General features: G+C 40.5%; 1 protein-coding gene across 1 annotated transcript in view; it reads left to right on the top strand.

Annotated features, from left to right (window-relative positions):
- The window catches only part of UGGT2 (UDP-glucose glycoprotein glucosyltransferase 2), a 171,260-nt gene extending 151,322 nt beyond the window's left edge, over positions 1-19,938 (top strand). Inside the window, exons 34-39 of the mRNA XM_059995737.1 lie at positions 742-924; positions 3,239-3,399; positions 4,042-4,156; positions 11,613-11,729; positions 16,091-16,217; positions 19,078-19,938. Coding sequence (XP_059851720.1) covers positions 742-924; positions 3,239-3,399; positions 4,042-4,156; positions 11,613-11,729; positions 16,091-16,217; positions 19,078-19,100 — 726 coding nt within the window. The 3' untranslated portion in view covers positions 19,101-19,938. The remainder of the gene's footprint in view (positions 1-741; positions 925-3,238; positions 3,400-4,041; positions 4,157-11,612; positions 11,730-16,090; positions 16,218-19,077) is intronic.
- The last annotated feature ends 3,812 nt before the right edge of the window (positions 19,939-23,750 follow it).

Genomic DNA, 23,750 nt, shown 5'->3' with positions numbered 1-23,750 from the left:
CTAGCTACAAGTGAGAATTGAGGAGATGAATGCAAATTCTACATTTGCTGACCCGTCTTTACCCACTCCTTTACCGTCATCCCTCTCAATATTTGGGCTCTTGAGCCAAACTTAGCTAACAGTGTACATATTTAATTAACTGCCCTGTTTTAAACAGAATAAGATACTCTAAGCCTATAAGACACTGAATCAAATATCAAATATTCATGCCACAATAACTACCTTGTATTTTTAATTCTTCAATTAAATAGTCATAAATCTCAAACATGAAACTCATATGGAGAATATAATTTATCAATTTACTACTAATTTTGTGGGTTTTGTACACCCTTTTCATCTTCCTATCTCTCTGACCAACCAGCATGTTGACATGTGCATAAAGTGTTTGATGCACAGGTGTTCCACGATCCAGAGGCTTTCCTTTCTATCGTCAGGTTTTCTCAGGTCAAACATTAGTAGTAAAAGTAGAGGAACAATTATCTTATTTGATAAGCCTGCTAGCGTACCTATTTTTAATGCCTTTAAACTACAAAGTTTTATGTATACTTCCATCTTTATGTTTGTCAGCATTGTCTTATTTCTGATTAATAGGTGTAAGTTGTAGAAGTACCGTTCAGACATTTTACCGATTCATTTGTAACAACTTGTAAACTCTAACCTTTAAAATGTTAATTTTTTCTCCAAAACAAAAACTGCTTTCTGTTCCTTGAACATAGTCTTTGATTTGTGTGTGTGTTTTAGGAGGTGATCCCTCACATGGCTGAGGAGTATGGATTCCAATATGAACTAGTCCAGTACAGGTGGCCCCAGTGGCTTCATCAACAGACGGAAAAACAAAGGATTATTTGGGGTTATAAGATTCTTTTCCTTGATGTCCTTTTTCCTCTTGCGGTGGACAAAATCATTTTTGTTGATGCTGACCAGGTAATAAGATTAACTATTGTTTTTAAGAGTACTTAAGACTTTTTTACACTTCTGAGTACAGGGATGCAATTTATGTTGCCGCTTCTTATTACTGTCTTTGTTGCCACGCTATGCAAACATAAGACATAATTTTGACATATAAGCAAAGTATCTTTTTTTAAAAAAAAGTCAGTATTCCAGGGGAAAATCAAAGGTGTTGCCAGAAGTACCATTTATTCCTTAGGACGAGGCAGTTTTTTCCTCTGAAGTAGTAGTTTTTTGTTTTTTTTGGGGGCGGGGGGTTGGTAATTAAAAATGAAAGAAATACTTATATTAGTCATAATAAAAGTAGCTATGTGAGTTCCTATGGATATGAGCTGAAATTTGTTTAAAGTGAACTATTTCTTCTTGCTGGAAAAGTTAGCAATCACACACACTCTCCTCTCATTTTTCCACCTTCGGCCACATTCTTTGGCAATTAGCCAATAACCAAATCCCATCATTCTGCCACTTAAAGAAAAGAGTCCTAAATTTGGCCAGAAAAAATTATGGTCCTCAGCTTTCAAAATTTATATATCCAGAAGGTTTTATGACTTTTCCCCTTTTCTCCTTGCATGCCTTTTTAATCACTAATGGTAAAAAATATTTTTAAAATACACAGAATTTCTCTTAAAAATTTAAAAAAATACACAGAATTTCTAAGAACAATAATATGTAAATATAAATATTACATAAATCAAATGCACAAGTTAGTATTTTTATTTAGGACCAAAAGTATATTTTCAAATCCTACTTTATAATTTACTTGTATTCTAAATTCTATTACTTTTATATTATTTTTCAAATTGATAGATATGAATCATTATAATTAAAAACTAATAGGCAAAAGTGTAATGAAGTAAGCATTTCCAAGCATACTGTCTGACATAAAATTTATTTTTCCTATTTTCCCCCAATATATACAATAATATTTTTCCAGCAGGCTAGAGTCTATTAAAAAATGAAGCATACTAACATTATGTCATTGAAGCCCCTGAGAATAATTAAGAGATTTTTCTTTATGATTCAAACTAATATTTGCCAATATATAATAAGGGAGATATATCATAGAAATCATTTTGAAGTATTAATCTATACCTTGAGAAATTAAGAGCTATGTACTTGTATATTTAATTCCTTACCAAAATATATTTTGTTCAAAATACCTTGATTACAAATCAAAACCACAGTGAGATATCACCTCATACCTGTCAGAATGGCCATCATCAAAAAGAACACAAATAACAAACGTTGCCAGGGATGTGGAGGAAACGGAGCCCTCCAGCACTGTTGGTGGGAGTGTAAACTGGTGCAGCCGCTGTGGTAAACAGTAGGGGGGCTCCTCAAAAAACTAAAAACAGAACTAGCATATGACCCAGCAATTCCAGTCCTGGGTGTATATCCGAAAGAAACAAACACACTGATTCAAAAACATACACGCACCCCAGTGTTCATAGCAGCATTATTTATAGTTACCAAGATATGGAAGCAACCCAAGTGTCCATCCGCAGGTGAATGGATACAGAAGATGTGAGGTGTGTGTGTATGTATATAATGGAATACTACTCAGCCTAAAAAATAAAAGAAGAAAAAGAAAAAGAATAAAATGTTGCCATTTGGAGCAACATGGATGGACTTGGAGGGCATTATGCTAAGTGAAACAAGTCAGACAGAGAAAGACAAATACTGTACGATATCACTTATATGTGGCAGCTAAAAAATACAACAAACTAGTGAATAAAACAAAAAAGAGGCAGACTCGTAGACAGCAAACTAGTGGTTACCACTGGGAAGAGGGAAGGAGGGAGGGGCAATATAAGGGTAGGAGATTAAGAGATACAAACTATGAGGAATAAAATAAGCTACAAGGATATACTGTACAACACGAGGAATATAGCCAATATTTTATAATAGCTATAAATGGAGTATAACCTTTAAAATTGTGAGTCACTATATTGTACGTCTGTAATATATACTACAGGTGTATATCAACTGTACTTTAATTTAAAAAAGAATATTAAAAAATACCTTGATTAAAAATGATGTAACAAGCTATTCTTATTAATGAGTAAGACCACTGTCATACAGACTAGGTATGTAAATTTTAGGCTTCTTTTAATCTGTAAGGGCAAAAGGAAAAAATAGAAGTTTGGTAAATTCATGCTACGTGACAGAACTGTGGGGAAAACTCAGTTCTCTGTCTTTCTACAACAAGGTGATGATGATTTGAGATTCATATTACAGGGGCTTCTATTATTTTATAGTCTTCATCAGAGAAAGTATTCTAATTATTTAGGTTGTGAGACATGACCTAAAAGAACTCCGAGATTTTGATCTGGATGGAGCTCCTTATGGGTATACTCCCTTCTGTGATAGCCGCACGGAAATGGATGGGTATCGTTTCTGGAAGACGGGATACTGGGCATCACATCTTTTAAGAAGGAAGTACCATATCAGGTACGAAGAGTCATACTCTTACCTTTGAGTGAATAAATAACTTGTTGAATTACAATACTCAGTTTTCTTGGAAAATATACAATAATGGCAGCCCATTATCTAGTGCTTATTACATGCCAATCACCCTTACAAGACTTTACATACATTAACTCATAAAATCTCTATGACAGCCTTTTGAGATATTGCTATCATCTCTAGTTTATAGATGAGGAAACCGAGGCATACAGCATTTGTGTACCTTGCCCAGGCTTATGCTGCTAGTTCATAGCTGAGCCCGGAGTTAAACCCAAGTACTATGGCTCAGCTGTATGATCCTAACTACTGTAGAAGATTTCAACTTGGTTTGTCGCATAACAAAATGAAGATTGTCTTCAAAGCTGTTACTGTTTTGTAGGCCCATGAGTTTCAGGAGATCTTGGAAAAACTTAAGGTGACCTTAAGAGGATGTGGATCCTAACAGTGTCATATCAAACTTCAAACTCCTTGGAAACAGTATTAGACATCAGGAGCAAATTATGAAAGGATTCATTATTATTAGACCCAGGGATATCTAACGTTAGTACCAACACTGTAGACAATCACTGGAGGAAAGTAAATCTATGTAAACAACGTAGGCTCTCAAGGAGTCTTCATTTCTTGCAGTGCCTTATACGTGGTGGATCTCAAGAAGTTCAGGAGAATCGCAGCAGGTGACAGGCTCCGGGGCCAGTACCAAACTCTCAGTCAAGATCCAAACAGTCTTTCAAACCTAGATCAGGTAAGTAAAATATTCATGGAATAATTTTCAATGCATAGACATAGACTGTTCTATCTCCCTGTTTATAGATGTCAAAATCTTATATTTTTAGCCTCTTTCTTCCCTTTATGCAATTTTGTATTAGCTATCTTGACTTACATATTTTTTCACTTCAAGCCTAACATTTTCAGAATAGCGTTTGATCCTCACCTTTCCATGCTTAAACCTCTTCTTTCCACTATGTGCCCTATCTCACTTTGTTACCCTAAATTTTTCTTACTTGCTTCCATCATCATTTAAACATGTCTGTCTCCCTCCCCCCTCCCTTTCTCCCATTTCTCTTTCTCTGTGATTTTTAAGATAAACTCCCTTCATCCTGTGCCCTCCCTGACTACTGCCTTACATTTTGTTTTTCTTCACAAATACTTTTTTTCTCAAATCCCATTATTTCCTCATTATTGTATCCTGCTCATTTCCTCATTTTAGCAATTTAAACAGAAGAAAAAGACCCTGTAGCCTCTTTATTATTATTCCTCTTTCCAGTGACTAAAGAATATAGGTTCTGGATTTCCCTGGTGGCACAGTGGTTAAGAATCCGCCTGCCAATGCAGGAGACACAGGTTCGGATCCCTGGTCCAGAAGGATCCCACATGCCACGGAGCAACTAAGCCCATGCACCACAACTACTGAGCCTGCGCTCTAGAGCCCGTGAGCCACAACTAGTGAAGCCTGCGTGCATAGAGCCCGTGCTCCGCAACAAGAGAAGTCACCGCAATGAGAAGCCCGTGTACCACAACGAAGAGTAGCCCACGCTCTCTGCAACTAAAGAAAGCCCGCATGCAGCAACAAAGACCCAACGCAGCCAAAAATAAATAAGTAAATTAAGAATATAGGCTCTTGCTAGAACCTTCCATGTTTGTTAGTTCAGGAAGTATCTGTTGAATACTTGCTATGTGTCAGATACTCTCCTAAGCCCTGGGACATCAGAAAGCAAAACAGAGATCCTTAGCTCATGGTGCTTTCATTCTAGTGGGAAAATAACTAAATAAATTAATGAACAATATTTAAAGGTAATAAGTGCTTTAGAGAAAAACTAAAACACGAAAACATGATAGAGTTCAGAATGGTGAATAGGGGTTAGAGTTTGTTGTTGTAAGCTGAGCGGCCATATGTCTATACGCAGGTGACGTGCAGATGGAGGCTTAAGAGCTGAGCACACAGGTACCTGTGAGAATCCCAAGCAGAGAGGATATCGAATGCAAAGGTCCCAAGGTGGGCATGGGCCTTACATGTTTGAGGAATAGTACAGAGGGGAAAAACAGTCTGGCATAGGGAAGAGAGGTGACGGAGGGTCTAGATAATATAGAAATTTGAGGCTGTTTGTTTAAAAATTGAGCAAATGGAATATTATAGATCAAAATACTAATGACTGATTCAGGAGCACACTGATGAAGGACTGATTTAAAAAAATCATTCTTGAAAGTTGAGAGAACTCCAAATATGTACGTGTGCAAATGCAAGGTAGCGCCTTTGCAATATTGCCAATTAGTAAAAAACAGACGTAGAGCCCTCAGTAGACCCCAGCAACATTCCAGATTTAAATTGTGAATATCACATTTTTATAATTCTTAGTCATTTCCCCAGTGGATTATTCAGAAGGAACCCTACTGGTTATCTGTGTGTGGGTAACTAAGGAAAGGACCCATTTTTCAAGCAGACCAGCAAACATCTGAGGGACTCTCCCAGCGCTACATCACCACATTTGCGGGATGGTGGTCCTTCTTCGGACACATTTGGCTACCATTCACACCAGTCCACTAAACACTTCTCACTAAAGTGAAAGTGATATCTTCTTATCCAGTGAACACTTCTTGTTTCTTCTTCTTTGCCTTTTTTCTGATGTGGGTGTTTTTGACCTCTCCTTTCTTGAAACTCCCTTGGCTTTCATAATATCAAATCTTCCTGGTTCTTCTCTGATGTCCGTGACTTTCCCAGCACAGTTTATTTGAGGACTACTCTTTTTCTACCTCTTATTTAAATGTTGCTGTCCTCTAAGTTTCTGCCCGTGGCCCACTTCTCATTCTGTACCCGCTCTATTGGCTTCTTACATACACTGGCTTTAATTTCCAGCTTCTCTACCGAGAATTCCCAAACCTTTATCTCACTCTTCTCTCTCCTCTGAATGCCTAACTCATATGTTAAATCTACTGAAATAGACCCAGTAATGCCCAGAACATTTCTCAAATTAAAAGTCAAAAACCTGAGCTATATTCCTCCTCCACTGTTCCTTACATCAGCAGCTACTGCTCAGCTGCCTATTACAGGTTGGGTTACCCAGGAAACAAACTGACTCTAAAGTGGAAATTAGCCTGCAGGAAGTTTATTAGGAAGTGCTCTCAGGACTAACCGCTGTTGGAGAAGGAAAGGAAGCAGAATTAGGCGAATTCTACAAATTCAGCCAAGGCCTCAGACAACCCCCACAGGGAGTTCTGAAGCTGAGATGGCCTTTCCTTGTTGTCACAGTTTGTCGAGGGGCCCAGGTCTTTATTCCTTCACCTAGATTCCCCTAACCTAGTGATACAACCCAGAACCTCCTAGAGTTATGGGGATAATAAGCACAAGTTCCCCAGGAAGGTCACTGGGAGGGATAAGCAGGGTCACTTCTACTTTGCCCCCTTGGACCCACGCCCTTGTCCTTAATCTTCTTTCTGGGCCCCTGACCAATCAACCAAGCCATTCACCATTTCATATGAATTTATATATATTTTAGCCTTAGGCTGCTTCTCTTCTGTATACAACGTGAATGATAAGGTACAGCAGTTAAGACAGTTCTTAGAAAATTCATAGCACTAAGTACATATTAGAAAAGAAAAAGGCTCTCAACCTCAGCTTCTACCTAGAAACTAGAAAAAAAGAGCAAATTTGAAACCAAAGTATGTAGAAAAGAGAGAATAATTAAGAATAGAGTGGAAATCAATGAAATGAAAAAAAACGGAAAAATGGTATGTTTCCATAGATTTTCTTATGAACCAAAGCTGGTTCTTTGAGAAAATTAAGAAAACATAAACCTCTAGCCAGACTGATCAGAAAAAAAATAAAAGACATAAATTACTAATATAGAAATGAGAGACATGACAGCACAGTATCTACAGATATTGAAAGAACAATGAGAAACTATTACAGACAACTTTACGGTAATAAATTCAACAACTTCGATGAAATGGACAAATTACTTAAAAGACACAAACTACCAAAATGCACTCCAAATGAAATAGATAACCTGAATAGCCCTATAGCAATTGAAGAAATTAGGTTAAATCTCCAGGCCCAGGTGGCTTCTAAATTCTACCAAACTTATGTGAATTCTACCCAACATTAAAGAAAGAAATAGTATCAATTCTACACAAGCTCTTCCAGAAAACTGACATCACATTACTTTTGCCATATTCTGTTGTCAGAAGGAAGTCACTAGGTCCAGCCACACTCCAGGAGGAATAAGTGCACGAAAGAATGAACACCAGGAGGCACGGATCACCGGGAGCCATACCAGAAACTGCCGACCACAAACCCAGATGGCTATCAACACGAGATCGGACAGAAAGATGGTGGTATATTTACTCAACAGTAAAAAGGAAGGAATCATTCATACATATAGCAACATCGATGAATCTAAAAACCATTACGCTGATCTAAAGAGGCCAAGCCGAAAATATACATATCGTAGGATTCTATTTATACAGAATTCTAGAAAATGCAACCAATCTACATGGACAAAAAGCAGTTCGTGTTTGCCCAGGAGCTAACTGGCTTAGGTGAATGTAGAAAGGACAGGCAGGAAGGATTGCAAAAAGGCACAAGAAAACTTGAGAGTGAGCTTGATTGTGATCGTTGTGTCGCAGGAATATTTGTACGTAAAACTTATCAGACTGTACCCTTTAAATATGAACAGTGGATGGACTGGCATAAGGTTAGACATATACAGATCAACGGTCTAGAACTGAGAGTCCAGAAATAAACCCATGCATCTATGGCCACTGGATTTTTGACAAGCATGCCGGGATAATTTAATGGAGAAAGAATAGCTTTTTCAGCAAAAGTGCCGGAACAACAGCATATCCACGTGTAAAGAATGGATTGGACCCCTTCCTAACACCATATATAAAAACTAACTCAAAATGGATCAAAGGCCTGAATGTAAGAGGGTCACGTATAAAACTCCTAGAAAATACTGGTGTACATCTTTGTAACTTTGGATTAGGCGATGGTTTCTTAGACATGAAACAAAAAGTACCAGCAGCTAAAGAAAAAATAGGACTGCATCAAAATCAAATACTTTGTGCATTAAAGGACACAAGAAAGTGAAAAGACAGCCCACAGAACGGGAGAAAATATTTGCAAATCATATATCTGATAAGAGACTAGTATCCGGAACACATAAAGAACTCTTATAATTTAATAACAAAAAGAGAACCAATTTTTTTTTTTTTTTTTTGCGGTACGCGGACCTTTCACTGTTGTGGCCTCTCCCATCACGGAGCACAGGCTCCGGACACGCAGGCTCAGCGGTCATGGCTCACGGGCCCAGCCGCTCCGCGGCATGTGGGATCTTCCCGGACCGGGGCACGAACCCGTGTCCCCTGCATCGGCAGGCGGACTCCCAACCACTGCGCCACCAGGGAAGCCCAAGAGAACCAATTTTTAAATGCTCAAAGGATTTTATTTTTGTTTTTGGATGTGCTGGGTCTTTGTTGCCGCATGCAGGCTTTCTCTAGTTGAAGCGAGCGGTGGCTTCTCTCGTTGCAGAGCACGGGCTCTAGGTGTGCAGTCTTCAGTAGTTGCAGCATGTGGGCTCAGTAGTTGTGGCACGCAGGCTCAGTAGTTGTGGCACACGGGCTTAGTTGCTCTACAGCATGTGGGATCTTCCTGGACCAGGGGTCGAACCCGTGTCCCCTGCATTGGCAGGCGGATTCTTATCCACTGCACCACCAAGGAAGTCCTGCTCAAAGGATTTAAATAGATATTTTTCCAAAGAAGATATACAAATGGCCAATAAATATGTGAAAAGATGCTCAGCATCACTGGTCATTAGGAACTTCAAGTCAAAACTACAGTGAGATACCACATCATACTCACTGGGATGGCTGTAATACAAAAGACAGTAAAAGCTTTGGCAAGGGTATGGAGAATTTGGGAACCATCCTACACTGCTGATGGGAACATAAAATAGTATAGTGTAGTGTATGTGTCTGTGTGTTTCGCCAGCCATGTCTAGTTGCATGGAGGCAGGTGCAGAGTTTGGATTTAACCAGGACTATAATTTTGCCAAGCGAGTACAACTAAATGCAAGAATGGTAAGACAATTGAGAAGATATTCAAGGGATTAAATATAATGATTAACCATGGAAATTAAGGAAGGGGGGAGTGAAGACATCAGGTGGTAAAGGACAGTGAAATAATGGTAGGATCAGTTGATTGGAGGTCCCAGTGGGGGTCAAAAGATATGGATATCTGAGTACTTGATGGAGTAAGCTGAAAATCAAGAGGTTGTCAGAGAGTGGGAGCATGAAATTGAAATTATAGAGGACTTGGCTAGGATATGACCATGGGAGAAAGTGGCTGAGATAAGATGACAGACCAGGTTGTTTAAGGAATTAAAGAATGGATTCCCAGGAAAAGGGTGTTGGAAGAGGGAACAGTTAACTAGCTTTTATTTATTTATTTTTAATTAATAGACTATTTTTTTAGAGCAGTATTAGATTTACAGGAAAAAATTGAGCAGAAAATACAAAGAAGTCTCATATTTCTGGGCTCTCGATTCTGTACCGTTGCTGTATTTGTCTGGTCTTTTGCCATTACCAATCTCTTAATTACTATAGAATTTATATGAAGACTTCAAATTCAGTAGTATCGGTCCTCTGACTTTGTTATTCTTCTTCAACACTGTGTTGACTATTCTGGGTCTTCTGCCTTTCATCTAAACTTGAGAATGAGTTGGTTGATACCCACAAAATAATTTTCTGCGACTTTTATTGGGATTGTGTTGAATCTATAAATTGAGTTGGGAGGAATTGACATCTTAACACTATTAAGTCTATCTGTGAACATGAAATATCTCTCCATTTATATAGATGTTCCTAGATTTCTTTCATCAGAATTTTATAGTTTTCCTCATGTAGAGGAACATATTTTGTTAGATTTTTTAACCCAGGTTTATTTGGGGTTTTTTGTTTTTGGCGGGGGCGGTGTTTGGTGCTAATGTAAGTGATGGTGTGCTTTTAATTTCAAATTCCAGTTGCTGGTATATAGCAATTGACCTTTGTATGTTAACCTTGTATCCTGAAACCTTGCTATCATTGCTTATTAGTTCCAGGAGGTTTTTTTTTTTTTGCGGTATGCGGGCCTCTCACTGTTGTGGCCTCTCCCGTTGTGGAGCACAGGCTCCAGACATGCAGGCTCAGCGGCCATGGCTCACGGGCCCAGCTGCTCCGCGGCATGTGGGATCTTCCCAGACCGGGGCACGAACCTGCGTCCCCTGCACTGGCAGGCGGACTCTCAACCACTGCGCCACCAGGGAAGCCCCAGTTGTTTTTTTTTTTTTTTTTTTACTGATTCTTAGGATTTTCTGCGTAAACAATCCTGTCATCCTCAAAGAAAGAGTTTTATTGCTTCCTTTCCAATCTTTATACCATTTATTTCTTTTTCCTGTCTTGCTGCACTGGCTAGAACTTCCAGTATGATGATTAATAGGAGTGTTGAGAGAAGAACCCTAAAATTATGAATCTTGGAACTTAGATGGGACAGCTAACACAAGTACTGCTGGTACCCTCTGGGAGAGAGAGGAAACATGCCCTTTGCTCTGGAATGTAAACAGATACTCTCTGGGAAGGGCTCTGCAATCCCTGGCATGTATAAGCAGGTATCTCTGGGAAAGGTGTCTTTAAATCTCTGCAGAGGTCTCTGTCTTTAACTTAGTAGGCTCATTTGCCATTTACACATCCTTTTACCCAGGTGCCAGCGATCTTTGCTTAGAAAGCTCTGAGTATGCAGAAATGTGAAAATATTTGTGGAGCATAGTTTGCTGATAGGGAAATGATAAGTCGCCTCAGAATCTGGAGAGTGCAGTGTTGACTACATAAACAGTAAGAGCAGACACGGTATAAGTGATTAATCCTGGTGTTTCCAGGCAGATAAGAGGTAGAGAGGGCATGTGGGATGGTGGGTTTCTGGGCCTCTCTCTCCACCTCGGATGCTGGGGGTGAAGCCCAGGGCAGGTGCGGTCTTTGTTCCAGTGCACAGGGTCATTCACGACACAAGACTGTTGGGTCAAATTAAGTATTTAAAGCTTCAAAATACAGACACACCTGAGATGTGCATGTTTTTGTAGGATCTGTTCATAATCTAAATGACATCTTCAACTTCTTTCACTCTGACCCTAATTTCTCTACCTCTATGTTTAAATCATTCTTTTTTTCTGTAGGATCTTCCCAACAATATGATTTACCAAGTTGCCATTAAGTCTCTTCCCCAAGACTGGTTGTGGTGTGAAACCTGGTGTGATGATGAATCCAAACAGAGAGCCAAAACAATTGACCTGGTGAGTGTTTGCATCTTCCTCTGTATAAGCAGATGTGGAAATGTTCCAGTGGAAATAGTTTCTGTCTTACAAACGGAATGGCACACATAGGGCACCCTGCTGCTCAGTCTGTTATTGACTGTTACGTTTACCTAGGTTGGCAAGTAGAGGGCTGTGCTGGGGGCCCCCAAGACCACCCTCAGGTTTGATGATTCAATAAGAGGACTCACAGGACTCAGAATCATGGCTGTGAAGACACTACAGTGAGAGAATGCAAAGCAAAATCAGGAAAAGGCGCATGGGGTGAAGTCCAGAGCAAACCAGGTTCAAGCTTCCCAGAGTCCTCTCCCTGTGAAGTGACCCAGGACCACCCTAATTCCTTAAGCTACAAGAAGTACAACAACCCATGTGAAAGGTGGTCTATCAGGGACGCTTACCAGAAACCCAATGCCCAGGATTCTTATTGGGGGCCTGGTCACGGCAAGACCCCCCTCTGCCTGGCACGTGCCAAGATTCCCAGCATCCGGAAGAAAGGCAGGTGGTCACCGTAAACCACATGTTTGCACAGTTTAGGCACAGTGAGCCATTCTTAGCCGGGAACGGTGGGGACACTCCTGAAACCCAAGTTCCCAGGTGCCAGCCGAGGGCCAGCCTTGCAAGCACGGGCCTAAGAGTGGTGGTCCCGGGCCTGCTGTGCTCACTCTTTCCTGCACAAGGCCTTTCGAAAGAAGGGCCAAGAGCTGGCTGAAATGTTTATGGAGTAGCTGCCATCTCAACATGCCATCAGTTTAGGTGCCCTGCCAATAATTTTCCCAAATAAAGACAACCAAAATAACTCTGTCTACTGAAATTATCCTATACATGTCTATTTTTCTTCATTATTTTTGAGAAGCTTTTTTCTTAGATTTTCATTTTAAGCAGTTTATGCTACACAGTTTAAATCTAGACATGAAATATTTTAAACTAACTTAATTATCCAGCTGTCTAGACATTATATTCCAATACTATATATTATCTTTAATAGTATAAGATATTATTCTTTTTCTGACCATATTGTTTTTATGTGCCAGAAGTGTAGAATAATTGTTTACAAGATCTTCACTGAAGAACAGACTGTCAAAATGTTAGAACTCATAGTTTTGAACAAAATAAGACAGGGCAATAAAATATAGGGATGTTTCTCCAGATATGTATAGAAAGGTATAGAAAGAAAGTAGCATGCCGCAATGTTAGACTGCAATCATAGGGGATAGAATGTAGCAGAAACAAGATGGCATTGGTAAGAAGAAAGCGACGGAAATTTCTAAAGAGAGGTCAAGAACATTACTGAACATAACATAAAATGTTAAGGTTATGTTGTATAAGGTAGTGACTCACATGTTAGTGACATAAGGTCTCCTTGGGCTCTTTAGTACTTAGATTAACATGAGCTGCTCTAACAAATGCCCATGTTTCCATGGTTTCACATACACCCAGGTTCAGACCTAAGTGGGTGTCCTATCAGTGAGCAGCTTCCCTGTACATCATGACTCAGGGACCAGTCTCCATCCATCTTGTGGCTTCTTCATCCTCTAGGGTCCTGTCGTCATCTGTGTCCATCTGGAGCTGATCCATCCAGTATGGCAGCCACATGCCACATGCAGCCATAGAGCACTTAAAATGTGGCCAGTGTAAATTGAGACGTGCCGTAAGGTATGAAACATATCAGATTTTGAAGACTCAGTACAATAACAAGAATGTAAAAATATCTCATTACTAATTTTTATATTGATTACATTTTGACTGATAACATTTTAGAAATATTGGGTTAAACAAAATATAGTATTAAAACTTATTTCACCCGTTCCTTTTACATTTTTATATGCGGCTGCTAGAAAATGTAGAGCTGCGTGTGTGGCTTCCGTCCTATTTCTATTGGATAGTGTTGATCTGGAGGGAAAGGAGAAAGGAGTGTGGAGAATGCACCCTGATCCTGAAGGCCTTGGCCCCGTGGTAGGAATTGGTCGTGTGGCCACATCCAGTTGTAACAGGAGCTAAGGATCGTCATTCCTCGATGGGCAGCCACTTCCTAGCAATAGGTCCACATAGAAGAAGAAGGATCGGTGACATAAATTTTGGTGGACAACATCGTCTCTCCCACAGAAACATTTAAAATAAAAATGGAAGAACATGCTATTTTTGGTCATCTTCTTGGGGAAAAAGTTAACAAGAAAAATCCCAAGGAAATGGCCTAATGGAGAGGAAAAAGCATGATTCCTGGTATTGAAGGTGAGGACGAGAGTGTTTGTGAAGGTCATGATACTGTCTCAACTCCCTTTCGATCAAGGTTTCTCAGCTGGGCCATTATTTACATCTGGGACCAAGTAATTCCCTGTTGTGGAGGCGGACCTGTGCGCTGTACAGGAGGGTGTTTAGCAGCATCCCTGGCCTCTACCCACTAGGTGGCCATAGCACCCCCCCCCCCCCCGCCATTACGACAATCAGAAATACCTCCAGGCCTGGCCACAGCTCCCCTGTGGGGCGTGGTCACCCCACTTAGGCACCGCTGATACAGATTGTAGTGGGGGGCGGAAGTGTAGCATACACTAAGGACAAACATAGTATTTTTGTTTTAATAGTTTCTGACATAGTTAGAAAATAGTTCCATTGTCTTCTTTATAGAACATATTGCCTGTGAAATTAATTTCTACAAATAAAATAGTTTTCAAGTTACTTTAGAAAATATTCCACAGTGCAATGAACTGAAAATGTTGGATGAGGAAGGGATTAAGACAGCAGGCCCGGGCCTCCCTGGTGGTTAAGAATCCGCCTGCCAATGCAGGGGACACGGGTTCGAGCCCTGGTCCGGGAAGATCCCACATTGCCGCGGAGCAACTAAGCCTGTGCGCCACAACTACTGAGCCCGCAAGCCACAACTACTGAGCCTGCACTCTAGAGCCCACGAGCCACAACTACTGAGCCCGCAAGCCACAACTACTAAAGCCCGCGTGCCTAGAGCCCGTGCTCCGCAACAAGAGAAACCACTGCAATGAGAAGCCCACGCACCACAACAAAAACCCAACGCAGACATAAATAAATAAATAAGACAACAGGCTCACGGTTCATAACTTAGCTCTCCCATAAGGCATGAAGGATGAAGGGGAAAGCAAGTTGGGGCAACTATAAGAAAATGCCGCGTAGAAGTGAGCTTCAGGACACATTCTTTGTTAATGCTTCGTGAAGAGCAGACAGGATGCTTGTGTAACTCTGTGAAGTTTATGCTCCTCCCGTAGTCTTTCCTGTCTCAGTCAGTGGCATCTCCATTCTTTACGTTGCTCAAGCCAACGACACTAGGGTCATATTTGATGCCTCTCTTTTCTCACAATTCACATCCAGCCCATGAGCAAGCCTTGTCAGCGGTACCTTCAAATACATCCAGAGTCAGAACCTTCTTAAACTCCTCCTCTACTTTTTGCCTTTTAACCTTGATTTAATTTCCCAAGAAACTCTATAACAGGACCAACTGCTAATTAAAATTGATCAAATATTAGAGGAACTTTGTAGATGATCTTGTTTTAATTTCGTCCTTTGCAGATGAAAAACACTAAGATTCTGCCACTGCCCAGGCCCCCGCCGCCACACACACACAGTTTAGTGACTAGGTCTTACTACCAGTAAGTGTGGACCGTCCAAGTCTTACTACCAGTAAAAACTGGAACCATGAGGACTGAGGGTCCAAGTCCATTGCTTCTCCGCTGTGCCTGTTAAGCAGGCTAGTTAAGTACTTTTAAGGTGTGGAGATTTCTGAGCTACTCTGAATTTCACAGCTGTCAGTATTTTGACAAATGAGTTCCAGTTAACTGATTTTTAATATCATAACTGCTAATGAGAACGGAGGCATGTGAAAGAGGATGAATGCTTTTGCCAAAGAAACTCAAGACGTTTCTAAAGGCTGATAAATAGTTTCGTGTATGGAAAACATAAAGTATATACACCCAGGTTTTAGTCTGAAGAAAAGGCAATCAAATATTTATTAATATAGTCTTCTGTGTTCTTTTGCAGGATGGTCATATAATTGGGTGTTTTGTGCAAACATTTTACAGAATTGTTTGACAGACTTCTTATGAGCCATCAAAAAGTCTTTAAACAATTTTTGTTTAAAGTTCTGATTGAGGTGTTTGCATTAAATACTTACTGCTTATATAAACTATGATTTGTCATTTCACTTGATGCTTTCTCTATTAAACTAATTCCGGTATTTCAAGTACTTAGTACCTAGGGCCCTGCTTTTTATAAAATGCATTTTGTTTGCTCTAGTGACATAGCAGTGTCCTCAAGTATTTCCTTTATGTTTCCTCGAACATGGTTTTTTTTTATTAACAAAGCTTTATTTAAACTTTCAGTGCAATAACCCCAAAACAAAAGAACCTAAACTAAAAGCTGCTGCCAGGATTGTCCCAGAATGGGTGGAGTATGATACTGAGATACGACAACTATTAGATCACCTTGAAAAGAAGAAGAAAAATGCAAGTAAGTTATTCTGCAGTGGTGTACGAACCATATGTTGCATTAAGTGAAATCAGAATAGATTACAGACTCAGTCCTTGGTGAAGTTATCAAATGATTAGGTCAGAATTTCTTTACCAAAGTCCGTGACTTGATTACAAATTTCATTTTTATGTGGAATTAAGCTCGCAAATTTAAAACATGGATAGAGAATCTATTCCCCCATGGATATAGCTTCAGATCATCACATAGTCAGTATAGTATTAACCTCCTGACATAATGTAGAGGTGAAAAAAGTAAAAGAAACACTTGTCTTTAAGACACACTGAATTTCCTAAATATGAAAATCCAAGCCCTGAAGTTTAATAAAAGCCTTACACAGCTAACTACAATATTACCTCCTGTCTCCTAAATTAATCTGGTACATGGTATAGGTTTCCCCATGAAAAGTTGGTTCCTGGATCTAGTAGCCTTGGTCATGACTAGAGGGTGATTTGGATTAATTTGTTTCCATTTCTTAGACTTAAAAAACTGGAAAAAAAAAAAAAAGTAAAATAAAAAACTGAGGTTACCTTAGCATTTCATCACCACCCTACATAAATCCTCAACACCAATAACTATGTGTGGGATATTCTTCTAAAGCTGATATTAACTTCTTGATCGCTTCATAATCCCCTTTCCTGGTCAGTGCCTGTCTCTATTGTCCTTCGCTCTTTTTTAAAAGCAGTACTGAGCTGCTATTGTGTTCCAGTCAGTAGGTTAGAGACTTTCACAGGTTAGACTAGTTAATCCTCACAGTAATTCTTTCTAGTAGTTCAGAATATAATTCTTATTTTCCTCAGCTTTACTTTTTAGGGAGGCTGAAATGATTATATATAAAATTTCTCATATAAGCATGAAATTCTGTTTCATCTTGACTCTGTTTTCCTTCACAAAATCAGTGTGTGTTGTCTGAGAAGTTCAGTATTTAAAACACACCCAAGCATTTTTAATACTGTAGTATAAAGGTGCCATTTCAATTCAGAAGAAGAAAGATGATTCTCTAAGTGGTGTAACTGTTTTCAAAGGGAGAGAAGGAAAGAAGGCAAAAAAGGAAGGAAGAAAGGAAAATTCGCATAATTACCTCACAAGCAATTTTAAAGGTATAAAACACTGAGATGAAATGTTTCTCTTCTCAAATTGGAAAGAGTTAAAGGATTAATAATACCCAGCATTAGCAAGGGTATTGACAAGTAAGCACTCTCATACCTACAGTAGCTGTATAAATTAAGGAAATTTTATAATATGTATAAAAAATTAAAATATATGCCCTTTGACCCAGCAATTCACAAGAAACTTACATTTAAACGAGAGAAATTATGCATATATATACATGTTTGTTACAGCATTGTTTTCAATAATGAAATAGAATCTGTCCATCAATAGAGGATCGATTGCATAAACACTGATACATACAATGAAATATAATGTAGCCTTTCAAGAGAATTGAGACAGATTTGTGCTGACAGCAAATTTTTAAGTTAAAAAATAGGTTATAGAATATTTATAATGTTATTGACCCACATCTTAATTAAAGAAAAATTGCATGTCTGTGTATATATGTTTTTGTATGGTTATATGTATAAATAAGAGAGGTTTTACAGAAGAGATTTTTGGGTTTATTGCTTTTTTTTTTTTTTTTTAACCGGTACGCGGGCCTCTCACTGTTGTGGCCTCTCCCGTTGCGGAGCACAGGCTCCGGACGCGCAGGCTCAGTGGCCATGGCTCACGGGCCCAGCCGCACCGCGGCATGTGGGATCTTCCCGGACCAGGGCGTGAACCCGTGTCCCCTGCATCGGCAGGCGGACTCTCAACCACTGCACCACCAGGGAAGCCCAAACTGTTCTATTTTTAGCCTTCCACTTTTTATCTTGGAATAAACACCAGGCTGTTTCTTTCTGCAATGCAGAAGAAGGAATGAGAGTGGAGAGCTGAGGTGCACAGATTTTCCATACAGTCCTTCAGTTAATTGCTTCACTGGGTGATATACTCCCCACCAGTGTTTTCTGTTAGGAGGCTTTCCCAGGCTTCTCTGTCAAGAAAATCAACTCATCATCTCAGCTGTGTATTCTGTTTTCCGCGTTCAGAAATTCGTTGATAACTCTGCTCCAGTGTTGTCTCATAACCACTTCTCCCATTGTCTTTATTGCTATTCCCTTTTATATTTCTTATCTTTCCAGTGGAGTTTACTGGAGAGATATAGTCTGCCATCTTGAATTATGGAACAGGATCCATTTTAAATGTATATTAATTAATTTCTGCCTGAAAATATCATTTTGAATTTTCAGTGTTTTTAAATCAGTATGTGACAGCTCAGGGATGCAGAAGGTGAGGAAACCACTTTGATCTCTAAGGGTCTTCGCTAGTACTGATTCTCACATTTGTACAGTATTTGTGTCTGTGTTTGAATGCTCTGTCCTCCCATCTTAGATGAGGACCATATATGTCTTCTGCTTTTTGTTGTTCCGTTACATTAATAACAGGATACTTTGTACGTGGTGAGTAATCTGTTAGTACTGTTCAAGGCCTCTATTGCCAGGCAGGGTGCTAGGCCCCGAAGATAACAAAGATAAATAAGGTGTGGTCCTTGTTCTCATAGACTCATGGGACCTGGCTTCTAGGTGGGTAAAGAGGCAAGGAGTTATGATACAATGTAACAGATACCATAACATAGAAAGAGCTATTCTTATGGCACATAATGAAGCAAGTAGGTACTAAACTAACAAACTAGAGGATCCTCAGGGAGCACCTACGCTTTTTATTGTATTAATTCATACCTCAGTCAGGTTTAAGCTAATGTGATGTTTGAGATTTCAGGAGCTAAATAAACTTTCCTCCCCTACAGTTTTGACACATGATGAACTCTAGCACGGGCCTGTGTAAGAAGATGAGAAAGTATGACGAGAAATCTGCCACCTGCTGGGGAAATGTGGAACTACTGCTAAGACTTCTGAAAGTTTCATTAAGGATCAGTGACATATTCTTCAATTTAAATTATTTAAAAATACATGTGTTTAATGTATTGAATAAGTTTAAGTTTTATAAGCAATGGCCATTGAGTATTTAAAACTAGATTGTTCCTCTTTCCTGATTGCTTAAAACAGTGTTTTCACCAGTTAAAGTGATAATTTTGCCGGATAACCACGTAGAAGAACGTATCTGACTAGCTGGTCCTCATGGGGAATTAGCAAACCATCTACGTGTTTGGATATTCCAGCTCTATGTGCATCCATATTTCTTCATTCAAAAGATGCTTTTAAATTAGAGAAATCTATTTTGTGTTTTTTCTTCTGAGAAAGAAGGACTCATGGTTATCTCCGAATAATTTCTTTTTAAAGTAAGCCCCTTTACACCTTAACTGTTGTTTTAAAATGGAAGTAGTGTCACACTGTAATTATTTTGTTTATCCTAAACTATATGATGTTTTAATCCTATGCAGTATTTGTATTTTTTTAATGTTTCTAATTTTTATTTCATAAAACGATATTCATGGGCTTATGGGGGTATATATGTATTCTTTTTAAAAAAGAACTGGCTAGTTTTATAGAAACTTAGTTAAGAGTGTAAACAGTTTGTTTTCCTGTTTTATATTAATAATAGATGAATAGGAATAGTAAATGTTCAAAAACTATCCAACTATTCTAGAATCATAGGATCTTGGGACTGGAGAAGACCTCAATGTCATTTGGACCCTGTCCCCTGAAGAAGCTGGTTGAATAGGGCTGAGGTGAGCGTGGGAAATCATGATTGTCTAGAAGCTCTCCAGATGACTCCGGTGATAAGTGAGGTTTGAGGAACAGCCCCCCCTTACAAGGCCCTGCCAGGTGGACTCTCAAGCCATCTTGGAACCTTCCAGGGCCACATGGAACTGTCTGCCTCTGGAGACTGGCTGGTCCATCTTTGGACAGCTCCGTACAGAGTTCCACAGTGAGCCCGAAGCTGTCTACCGGTGGTCTCTACTCTCGCTCCTTTGAGCTCTTCTGAACGAGCCTAATCCTCCTCTATTGGATGGCACAGCCCACAGAGTATTTGAAAATAACTGCTTTGCCCCCAGCAGCTTCATTCTTCCTAATGAGAGATCACAAGGCCTCTCCCTCTCCCTGTAACCTTCCCTTTGTTACTTGTTTGGGTTTGTCTGTGATAAAATGGAGTGTTCCAGGTGTGGCCTGGAATGGAAGCAGATTGTTCCTGTGGGTTCCAAGGGTCCTAAGGGATGCTGTCAGAGGCTTGAGTGGTAACTTAGCCTGGGGTGAAGACCCCAGTTCCATGGGGTCTCCAGTTCACTCCTCTTTGGAGTCGGGGCTTGGTGAGAGGTAAGAGTCTCTGTAAGCTTCTAGCTTAGACCAGATGCTCCAGCCCAGGTCTGCTGTGGTGCTTTAGGCAGAAGCCCCAGCTGACTGTGAGCTGGTACTTCACTAGGTAATGGCACCCGATTTCCACACTTATTACTAACTACCATCTCCAATATGCTAGATTCTGTACTTCATAGAATATAAGCTAAAATTGCAGAATAATGTAGTTTGTAGCTTGTGATTTGAATGGCTAAATTTTACTTGTCTCATTTCCAGATGAATGATACCTTATATCTAAAAATCCAGACTTATAAATATTTCTTTACAGGGAGATTCTTTTATAAAATGGCTAACTTTTACGTCAAGTGCACGTAGAGCGCAGCGCCATACAGAGCTCTGCCCTCCTCGGGGACGCACTAGGGGAACTGAACCGCAGCCCACCTTGGAGCGCAGGGCAGCCCTCGCAGAGAAGGCCACCAGCTCCGCTGCCCTGAGGGCGCTGGAAGGTAGCCCGAGGCCTCCCACATACATTCCTGACCATGAATTCTGGTGTTCAGGTGCAGGCCCTATAGCAAATTTTAACAAAAATCAAATCCTAGGAGAGAGCAGAGACAAACGGTATTTCCCATTTTGAGAAGTTGCAGTCCACTTTTCCTTCCTCCTTCTCAGAGGAAAGTCGGAACAGAGCATATCTGAGAATTAGGAGGTTTTGAGTTTTAACCATGAAAAGACATTTAAGTTTGGGGTATAAGTTTTGGTATAAGGTAAACCCAGAATATAAGACTGAAGACAGTCCACAAAGTCTTCATGCCTCCCAGATGCTTTGGTACCAGTGGTTAGATGTTGGAAGTGCCCATCCTTCGGCTCCAGTTATCAAGTTCAGGGAACAATGAAGCTCCTAGAGGGAGAGCATAGAATACTTCCAGGAAGCACCACAGGCCGTCAGCCTGGGCTTACAGACAAAATCAGGCTTTTTTTTTTTTTTTTTTAAGGGAGGTAATTTTTTTTTTAATTAATTAATTTATTTATTTTTGGCTGTGTTGGGTCTTCGTTTCTGTGCGAGGGCTTTCTCTAGTTGCAGCGAGCGGGGGGCCACTCTTCATCGCGGTGCGCGGGCCTCTCGCTGTCGCGGCCTCTCCCGTTGCGGAGCACAGGCTCCACATGCGCAGGCTCAGTGCTGTGGCGCACGGGCTTAGTTGCTCCGCGGCATGTGGGATGTTCCCAGACCAGGGTTCGAACCCATGTCCCCTGCATTGGCAGGCGGACTCTCAACCACTGCGCCACCAGGGAAGCCCCAGGCTTTTCTTTAATAGTAAAAATGTAGTTTGACACAAATGGGAGCCTGCCCAAAGAAACGGCTGCTCCCATGGGTCAGCAACCAGACAGACAGCTGCTACCACCCAGAAGAAGACCCAGATGAATAGTGTTCAAGGCAATAGGTATATGTCAAGTCAGACTATCCTTCAGTAACTAAAGCATAGCTAAGAGAATTTTCTTCTCTGAGATACAGCAGCAAAGAAGTTGGTGGCATTTAACTTCCCGCTGGAACACATTAGGCTGTTCATCGAAGGGCTCTGACGTTATGTCTCAGATCCCTGGTTCAGAGATCAAACGAAAAGTGCTAACGGATCCAGGCTCAGTACCACGACGTCTCAGTCACTTCCCAGCCCTGTCTTGCCCATTTCTGTTCAGCAGACTTAAGCGGGTCGTCCTTCTTCCAAAGAACCAATTGATTTTAAGACCTTACTTTTGGTGGCAAAGTGAGGGAGGTGAGGCACAAAGGTTCAGGACTTTGGTGGTGAGCGTGCAAACAGGCAACTCTCTGATGGCAGCACGTGGTCAGGGGTGCCAGCCCACCCTGTAACCACTCAGAACATGAGTCGAAGTGTTAGGTAATGGGACAGCTGTTCCCCATTTTGCTGTTTATTAGCCCAGCTTATCAAATATCAAATTCTATTTTCTGAGAAATTCTAGAGCGAAGTCTCTTTACTTAGAACCTACTGTTAACAGCTTCGTTTACAGACTCCAGATTTGGAGAATCATCTTGTCGCCTACAGTTCATAATTACTTGAATTTAAGTGTATTTCAATTGTGATCCTGCCCAATGGTGTAAGGTTTGCATCCTACGTGATTTCACTTTAAAATCAAAGGTTTTGATTACAGTGGAAGGACAAAAGGTATTCAAATTCTAAAAGACTGGTTCAAGACCAAAAGATTTGAATGACAAAGGCTCTGGGTAGCCCAGTGTTTAAAATTTGGGGCAAAGTCAGAGAAGGAGTAATTTTGGTACTAGCCTTGCTGAGTAAGATGAATTGCGAAGTCAACGTAACTAATCATACAGTGGAGTACCTAATCTAGTCCAGAGCACCAGGCTCAAACTCCCTTCTAAACAGAAGTCAGCGAACCCACCACTGGTGTGTAGGCTTTCCTTTGTTTTCCCACAGTCTGCTTCCACCAGAAGAATGTTTCCAGTTTCATCCGAAGGCCAGTAATCTAGGTCTTCCTAACCTGAACAAATCCAACAAATAGCTAAGTACCTACAGTGCGCGAGGCTGTCCTTTGGAAGTTACTGGGCCAGTTTAAGTGGCATTCACTAAATATCCAAATGAAAATGCTGGGCAGGGAAAGCGTCAGGAAGGCGTGAGAAAGTGACATTTAGGTGCAAAGGGAAGTAGGAGGAAGTGCACACCGGGCGCAGACTAGCAAGGGGGTAGTTTTGTTCCTTTTAGGACGAGGAGAGGAGGGGGTGGGGAGGCTGGAGCCAGGTGCACAAGGTGACCTAGGGGAGTTTATCAAGTACGTGGAGCGCTTTGGTGATCTGACCCTAAAGTGCAGTGAAGGGCTCTCACATTCATCAGTGTTAATCCAGAACCTCTCCGGGAGTATTTCTATGCCTGCATTGTTTCCTAACAGTTATATTTATTCATAACATCATTCCTGACTATATCGGGTAGAAGCTCTTGGATAAGGACAAACAGCCTTATTTGGGATCTGACGATGTGATTTTTCTTCACTGCACAGCGTCCGAGACAAAATTCCCCTGGCCTAAGGCCATGCTGTACAGAGCATTCACTGCATGTTGACCTACCAAGAGGAAGAGAAGCTAGTTTGCCTGCACTAAAATCTTGCCACTGTAGAATGAGGTCTTTCCACTTTTATGAGGTTTTAGTAACCTGCGGCAACAAAGGCATAAGCACTGCAGGAAATACAACATTGCAACAGGTGG

Source organism: Delphinus delphis, chromosome 18 (assembly GCF_949987515.2).
Source record: "Delphinus delphis chromosome 18, mDelDel1.2, whole genome shotgun sequence".
Classification (NCBI taxonomy): Eukaryota; Metazoa; Chordata; class Mammalia; order Artiodactyla; family Delphinidae; genus Delphinus; species Delphinus delphis.
Note: the sequence above shows the minus strand (reverse complement) of the source record. Positions and strands in the feature narration are given on the sequence as shown.